General features: G+C 42.8%; 1 protein-coding gene across 1 annotated transcript; it reads left to right on the top strand.

The window, feature by feature from the left end:
• Window positions 1-852: 852 nt before the first annotated feature.
• Window positions 853-3,369, top strand: LOC126942795 (putative methyl-CpG-binding domain protein 3-like 5). The gene is made up of 2 exons (XM_050770830.1): window positions 853-968; window positions 2,581-3,369. The coding sequence occupies exons 1-2, from the start codon at window positions 924-926 to the stop codon at window positions 3,160-3,162; spliced, it is 627 nt and encodes a 208-aa protein (XP_050626787.1). The 5' UTR covers window positions 853-923; the 3' UTR covers window positions 3,163-3,369.
• Window positions 3,370-8,926: the final 5,557 nt, after the last annotated feature.

The raw sequence follows: 8,926 nt of genomic DNA, 5'->3' as shown, positions 1-8,926 counted from the left end.
AGTAAAGGCAAAAGGAACATTCATTAATCGGTTAAGTCAAAACCTAGGAAAAATGAGACGATTGAAACAATTTCAAATGTACTGGTAATTATATTAAATGTAAATGCACAAAATAGAATTTTTTTTTTTTGAGATGGAGTCTCACTCTATCGTCCATGCTGAACTGCAGTGGTGTGATCTCGGCTCACTGTGACCTTTCCCTCCCAGTTTCAAGCGATTCTCCTGCTTCAGCCTCCCGAGTAGCTGGGATTACAGGCGTGTGCCACCACGCCCGAGTAATTTTTGTCTTTTTAGTAGAAACGGGGTTTCACTATGTTGGCCAAGCTGGTCTTGAACTCCTGTCCTCAGGTGATCTACCTGCCTCAGTCTCCCAAAGTGCTGGGATTAAAGGCGTGAGCCATCTCGCCCAGCCAAAGTAGTAATTTATTTGCAACAACTGTGTGACATATTCTATAGGATTGGGAATAAAAGTTTTGGGCTTTCTTTTCTTGAAGAACATTTAAATGGTCTTTAGTTTTTGTTATTAAATCAAATATTACATGAACATTTATGTACATAGACAATTCCATTTCTATTTCTATAGAAAGTATTCAGAGATGTTTGGAAGACTGGGAGAAAAAGGAAACATATCTAAACTGCTGATATTAACTGCAAATACCACCCCGCCACATGCACACACGTATTAAATTCTTTATCTACTAACACTCTGTGTAGGTGACACATTGGTTTCTGTATAAAGATTTAGAAATGCCTCAAATCCAATGGGTGGAGACAGGGCGTTCCTTGTGGATTATCCACTGATTGCATTATCACTCCCTTTCTCTATAAAAAGGGGAACCAGATGCAGAAGTCACTGCATTTTCCAGCAAGCCAAGGGCTGTCTGCATCTCAGGAGTGGGGTCAGCAAGAGAAACTCTACAGCTATGGGAAAGCCTGCGTTCACCTCTTTTCCAAGACCACCTGTTCTGGTGAGTACGGGATTTTTATTGACCACAAGAATGTCCATTTGTGTCCTTTTTCTTTCTGTAAAACATCTTTACAGTTAGCAGTGAGTTGTTCTTAAAACTAGATGTTGTGGAAAGTTATACCTTAGGTGTTAATATTTGTTGAATAATATTCAAAGTATTCTCATTTTTGTCCATGAAACTATATGGGGATAATAGCTTTGAATTTTTTTTTTTTAATCCTACATCACTAGGAAGGGGAAGAAGTATTATTTGGCCTTGCAGTCTTCAAATTGTCTCCTTCTCTGGAAAGTTCTTGAACCAGAAATTGCTTGGTCCCTTTAAAAAAAATAGTTCTCCAGTTAAATTTCATGATTAGTTAGTTAGTCCCCTAAACTCACTGTCACGATTCATTGTAGTGAATTTCTTTCTTTTCTGTTTCTCCGTTTCTCCTTCCTCGATCCCTCTCTGTCTCTCTCTTCTTCTTCATCACGGAACTTAATTATATCTGATATCCTATCAGAAATTTGTTTTTAGTGTGTTTATTACGTCTTCCTTCTCACCAAGATGAAAATCAACAGAACGGTGCCTTACAAAGTTTACTTCTGGATCAGGGGTTCTACTGTACAGCTTGGCACATCACAGGTGCCCTGCAACTAAGGGGACTAAATAATTTTCCCTCCAAAGGGGAACATCTTAGGTCGTGTAAAGGGGTAGTGTTAATCTTAATGCCAGGACAACAGAAGTGAAATGGGAAGGACAGAAACGAAGGCTTTAAAGTAGAAAGTGCCCTGATAAAGACTGTATCTGAAACAGCTTTATGAGACTAGAGTCTTCTAATTGAGTTAGAGCAAGTAAGGATTTCAAATCTTAGGAAGAACTTAATCATCTTTCCCAGTATGTCATCAAAAGATTCCCTCATGGTACAACTCTAGTTAATTGAGCTTATCAGAAACAGAAAGCGAACATGGTGTTTCTGAGGTTTTTCTTCAGGAGCAGGAGGTGCTCAGGTGAAGATGAGATCTGGGTGCGGCAGTGAGTATTTAAGGGTTGGCGAGGGCACCATTTCTTTGGAGACCAGGGAGTCAAGGAGCTGTGAAAATGATGGTGTGTCCTGAAGCACAGCAGCAAGAGATTCAGAGAAATGTGAGCTCTTGGTTCACAGGGAAGTCTGGGATCCCGGTGTCCTGTTGGGGATAGGTTAGGAGGCACCAGCATGTGTGTAGCTGACAGTGGCAGGGAAGAGAAGAGAGGGGTGTCCTCCGAGGAGGATGAGGAGGGACAAGGTCTGGAACTGGCCCTGGGACATGACCTTGAGCATTTAGTCCTTGACTGGCATCAGCCCGATGAGGTCCCAGGACTCAGTGTCAATGCCTGGAGCTCATGCCAGCAGCATCAGCATCACATGGAGAAATGCAGACTGTAGGGTCCACCCCAGACTCACTTGGGTTCAGGTCCAGAGATCTGAGTTTAACAAACCCTGCAGGTGCTGAGGATGTACGGTGCCATTTGAGACACATTTCCCCAGAAAGAGAGGCTGGTGGGAAGATTCCACTGAGCTGAGAGAAGCCCCCCAGAGCTGACCTTCTCCAGCCTCCATTTGGCTGAAATTTCACCTTTTCTTTTCTTTTGAAAGGGGAAGCTCAAAAGAAACATGATGCCCTGGGCTTTACAGAAGAAACGAGAAATCCACATGGCCAAGGCCCATCGGAGACGAGCTGCGAGGTCTGCTCTCCCCGTGAGACTCACCAGCTGCATCTTCCCGAGGCCAGTGACAAGGATCAGGTCTCATCTTGACAACCAGGTCAGACGCAGAAAAGGGGAGGAGCACCTGGAGAAGCCACAGCAACTCTGCGCCTACCGGAGAATGCAGGCCCTGCAGCCCTGCAGCAGCCAAGGCGAAGGTTCAAGTCCACTGCAATTGGAGAACGTCTTAAGTATCCTCGCACCGGGGATGGCCGGTGAATCTCTGGACAGGAGTAGAGCTGAGCGTGTGCACAGGCTGCCCGAGCCCACCGCTGGGCAGTTTCCAGCTGTGGCAGGGGGGCCAACCCCAGGAATGGGTTGTCAGCTCCCACCGCCCCTCTCGGGCCAATTGGTGACTCGTGCAGATATCCAGAGACAGGCCAGGAGGGTGAAGAAAGCCAGGGAGAGATTGGCCAGGGCCTTGCAGGCAGACAGGCTGGCCAGGCAGGCAGAAATGCTGACGGGTAGATGAAGTGCAGTCCTGGGTTTTGCATCCCTTTCTTTTAATGCCCATCCTCTTTCCTACTCTGAATTTTCCTTCCCCACCTGTTGTTTATTAAAAGTATTTGAAAGGCAACAAGTGTAAGGAGTGGATGGTTTTGTGGTGAGAAATTGGGTTTTATGGGATGAGGAGGGAAACCTTTACATGTCGTTGTACACCTCAGTTTCTGTTTACCATGATTTTAATGAGTTGTGGGTTTGTTTGTTTGTTTTGAGATGGAGTCTCGCTCTGTTGTCCAGACTGAAGTGCAATGGTGCGATCTCAGCTCACCGCAACCTCCGCTTCCCAGGTTCAAGTGATTCTCCTGCCTCAGCTTCCCCAGTAGCTGGGATTCCAGGCACCCGCCACCATGCCCAGCTATTTTTTGTATTTTTAGTAGAGATGGGGTTTCACCATGCTGGCCAGGCTGGTCTTGAACTGCTGACCTCAGGCAATCTGCCCACCTTGGCCTCCCAAAGTACTGGGATTACAGGCATGAGCCATGGTGCCCAGCCATTAATTAGTTTTTATATTACATTCTAATTTAATCTTTGGCCTGGCGCTGTGGCTGATGCCTATAGTCCCAGCACTTTGGGAGGTGGAGGAGGGCAGATCATCTGAGGTCAGGAGTTCGGGACCAGCCTGGCCAATATGGCGAAACCCCATCTCTACTGAAAATACAATAATTAGCCAGGCGTGGTGGCGGGCGCCTGTAATTTCAGCTACTTGGGAGGCTGAGGCAAGAGAATCCCTTGAACCCAGGAGGCAGAGGTTGCAGTGAGCCAAGATCGTGCCACTGTACTCCAGCCTTGGTGAGACTTTGTCTCAAAAAAAAAAACAAATTATAATTTCAAATGAAATCCTTAAAAAATGAAATTAAATTATGTAAGTTTAAATGAAATGAATACATTACATAATTTATTAAAAATTTACTACATTTTCATTTTTAAATTAAGTTTCTTTTTTTTAATTTTCGATTTGGGGGTACATGTAATATAATATATAAATCATATATAATATAAAATTATATTTAAATATAATATAATATAAATTATATTTATATATTTTTATATATTTATATATTATTATATATAAAATTATATATTATACAAGTATATATAATTTATGCATAATATAATTATACAATTCAAAAATGTAATTATATATTAAATATATGTAAGTTATATAATATATAATGTATAATGTATATATAATTTATACTATATAATTATATTATGTATTATATATATTACTATATAGAGAGATCAACAAGAATCCCCATGTGCTCCCCAACCTGTCTCTGGGTTTCCATCTGTGGGATGCCCTTCCCAGTGACCTAAGGACCTTGGAGAGCTCCCTTCAGTGGCTCTCTGCAGGAAGACAGACTATCCCTAACTACAACCACTAGGCACAGAACAAAACTGTTGCCGTCATGCCAGGCACCACGTCAGTATCTTTGACCAAGATGGGAGCTCCCCTGGGGTGCTACAGAAGGCCACAGATAAGGAGTTTGTGAATTCTGGGGAGAGAAATATTTGGGTCTCCCCTAATGCCACTCTCTTACATCTCATCAAAGGGAAAGGTGGACACTGAGCTTACATATCCATGAGAGCTATAAGCAGATCCTAGGGAATTCCCTGTATCATGAAATGATCATGATGGTGACGATGATCTTGGCTCACCACAACCTCCACCTTCCGGGTTCAAGCGATTCTCCTACCTCAGCCTCCCAAGTAGCTGGGATTACAGGCGCCCACCACCATGCCCGGCTAATTTTGTAGTTTTAGTAGAGACAGGGTTTCTCTATGTTGGTCAGGCTGGTCTCAAGCTCCCGACCTCGTGTGATTCACCCGCCTTGGCCTCCCAAAGTGCTGGGATTATAGGTGTGAGCCTGGTCTCTGGATGCCCCTGAGAAAGTAATATTCTAGGATAGGGCACTTCTCTGTGTTGTGGAATTCCTGGCCTCTTGTAATCCTGACAGCTGTGAATGGTCAGCAGTCACTAGTCTCAGCAGCTGGGGGAGGGAGGCATTAGCCATGGACAGGACTCTGGGTTGAGGCTCACAGCATCCACTGCTCCTTCTCCTTTATCCCCATCCTTGCTATTGTTAATAATGTTGACGGGGCACATGCATGTAATCTCAGCACTTTGGGAGGCCAAGGCGGGAGGATCACTTGGGGCCAGGAGTTCAAGGCGAGGCTGGGCAACATAGTGAGACCCTGTCTCTACCAAAAAAAAAAAAAAAAAAAAAAAAACCCAAAATACAAAATTTAGCCAGGTGTAGTGGCATGCGCCTGTAGTCACAGTTCCTTGGGAGGCTGAGGCAGGAGGATCACTTGAGCTCAGGAGGTTAAGACTGCAGTGGGATCATACCACATGCCACTGCACTCCAGCCTGGGCAACATAGTGAGACCCCTTCTCAACAACAACAGCAAAATTAGCCAGGTGTGGTGGCATGCATCTGTAGTCCCAGATCCTTAGGAGGCTGAGTCGGGAGGATCACCTGAGCCAGGAGGTCGAGACAGCAGTGAGCCATGATTGTACCACTGCACTCCAACCTGGATGACGGAGTGAGACCTTCTTTCCAAAATAATGATAATAATAATAATCATCATCAAAGTACTAAACATATTCATTCATGTCATGCCCTTTTCAAAGTACAAGGTCCAGGTCAGGAGCAGTGGTGGCTCATGCCTATAATCCCAGCACTTTTGGAGGCCAAGGCAGGAAGATTGCTTGAGGCCAGGAGTTCAAAACCAGCCTAGGCAAAATAGCAAGAGCCTGTCTCTATAAAAATGAAAAGAAAAAGAAAAAAAAATACAGATTAGCTGGGCATGGTGGCATACACCTGTAATCCCAGCTACTCAGGAGGTCGAGGTGAGCAGATCACTCGAGGCTAGGAGCCTAAGACCAGCTGGGCAACATAGCAAGACCCCATGTCTACAAAAATTTTAAAATTTAGCTGAGTGTGGTGGTGTGCACCTGTAGTCCTAGCTATTCAGGAGGCTGAGGCAGGAGGATCACTTGAGCCCAGGAATTCGAGGCTACCATGAGCCATGATAGAGCCACTGCACTCCAGCCTGAGCAACAGAGAGATTCTGTCTCAAAAATATACATATATTATTACTGTCCATCAAATTAGAAATTAGACAGTAAATTAAACTTTCTAACAATACTTTTTATAAGTACGCATCCATCTTTGTCTATATATTAAATCTGATTTATTTGGCTGGGTCCAGTGGCTCACGCCTGTAATCCCAGCACTTTGGGAGGCCGAGGCAGGTGGATTACCTGAGGTCAGAAGTTCAAGACCAGCCTGAGCAACATGGTAAAACCCTGCCTCTTTTTAAAAAATATAAAAGAGGAAAAAGACTACATAATATGACTATGTGTTAGTAGATGAGTGATTAAATAAATTCTGGTACAGCAATTAATTGGAATACCATACCACTTATTTAAGACTTGGCTAAACACTCATATCTACCTGGAAAAAAGTCCACAGTCTGTTAAGTTTTCAAAGTAATCTCCAAAATAATTAGTATATAGTATCATAGTTTTTTTTGTAAAACTATTTTAAAACTCTAAATATAGGAATATATATTGTGATAAAATGCTTTTTCTAGTATTTATGTAGTAAATTATATTATTACATGCATAAGTTTAATTTTTCATAGATGGGACTATAGTAATGGTCACCTCAAGCTCATATCAGAGAAGGAAAATGGAGTTTTATTTTATTTTATTTTATTTTATTTTTTATTTATTTTTTGAGATGGAGTTTCACTCTTGTTGCCCAGTCTGGAGGTGCAATGGCGTGATCTCAGCTCACTGCAACCTCCACATCCCAGGTTCAAGCAATTCTCCTGCCTGAGCCTCCCAAGTAGTTGGGATTACAGGCATGTGCCACCACACCTGGCTAATATTTTTGTTATTTTAGTAGCGACGGGGTTTCACCATGTTGACCAGGCTGGTTTCCAGCTCCTGACCTCAGGTGATCCACCTGCCTCAGCCTCCCAAAGTGCTGGGATTACAGGCATAAGCCACCGTGCCTGGCCAGGAAAGGGAATTTTGAATTGTGTTTTACATACTCTATATTTGTGAGAATGAGTACATATTATCTTATTAATTTTAAAAATCCAGTTAAACACTTCTAAATAAAACAACATTAAGAACTACGAAATATGAAAAATTTAGCACACACAGACCACCATATGTTTCCTCACCTATAAATAGTGATAATAACACCTTTCTTGTAGGTCTCTGTGAACGTATTTAGGGATAATGTATGTAAAACTGTTTATTACCATGCAGGCTGGAAAGTAATGTCCCATTCATTTGTCCACTAGGATGGCCATAGGGTGTTTGGGTTTTTTTCCTTTTAATTATTGAATTCCAGAGTTTTCAAACACATTCTATTGTTGTAAAGTGAATCATATTCATATTTTTTTCCTAGGGTTTAGTGATTCCTTTTGCATACAAATTCAGGCTGTACGTGTTCACACACAGATCTCAAATAATACCTTAATTTTCACAATGAAAAGCTCTCTTCCTTGCCCCGTAGCCTTGCTCCCAGAATCAACTTTTTTTTTTCCTGATAGTAATTACATATTTGTAAGTTAGGTATTTATACTGCTTTTTCATTTATCAGCTTTAGACTATATTGAATTACTTTCTTCTCTGAAACAATCAGCACATAACTCTTACATACTGTAAAACTAATTTTCCTCACCAAACATAATCATTTAAGGAATCTGGATACATCAAAATTCAATGTTTATCATTTTATGACATCAACATTTACCATTTGTAGCATCTAAACCTTAGCCAGAGATGTAACAAGTAGTATGTTAATTTTTTTCATGTTTTCTTTTGATTTCTTAAATTTTAAAATTTCCTTTTTTATTTCTTCGTATGAATCCAACACCTATTTTCTCCACCAGAAATGTAATTCTCTTTTCAATAGATCCAGATGTGCACGAGACAATTCATCAGCTTTGGCTTTTACTTGGAGACATCCCTCCGTAGCTCTCCCTCCCCTCGTCCCTCTCTGGATAGGAGAAAGATGCATACATGATCCCATTTTTGAAAGAAATTAGGAAGCTCAAAATCACAAAAAAGGCTGAGTGTGGTGTGGCTCACACCTGTAATCTCAGCACTTTGGGAGGCCGAGGTGCGAGAGAATGACTTGAGGCCATGAGTTCTACACCATCCTGGGCAATACAGACCTCCTCTCTACAAAAAAATACAAAATAGCCAGGCTTGGTGGTGTGGGAGGTCCAGGCGGAAGAATGGCTTGAGCTCAGGAGGTCGAGGCTGCAGTGAGCGACGATTGCACCACTGCACTCCAGTCTGGGCCAGAGTGAGACCCTGTCTCAAAACAAACGACGCACACAAGCCCTAAATGTGTGGCTATATCATTTTAACAGGCAGTGAATGTGGAGAAACGACTGAAGAAAACTTTAGAGTTCATTTTGCATCCTGCTACCTGAACAGTTTTAAAATCCACAAAAAGCCCTGCACCCAAAAACTGACCTCCCCAAAGTCTTGCCCTCTCAGCCTCTTAGCTCAACCCCATTCCATGCCCCATCACTACCTTATCTGGTCCACATGCTCTCGCACCAAACCTGGTACTAACCCGCAAGACCCGCCCATCAAACTTAATGCCCGCCCACAACCCCGCCCCCTAACAGTCTCTGGACTGTTAGCCCCGCCCGCATGCCTGGTACCGCCCCAGCCGCTCCCCAGAGTTGGTTCC

This window comes from Macaca thibetana, chromosome 19, assembly GCF_024542745.1.
Source record: "Macaca thibetana thibetana isolate TM-01 chromosome 19, ASM2454274v1, whole genome shotgun sequence".
In the NCBI taxonomy this organism is placed as follows: Eukaryota; Metazoa; Chordata; class Mammalia; order Primates; family Cercopithecidae; genus Macaca; species Macaca thibetana.
This window is presented reverse-complemented; position numbering and strand designations above follow the sequence as displayed.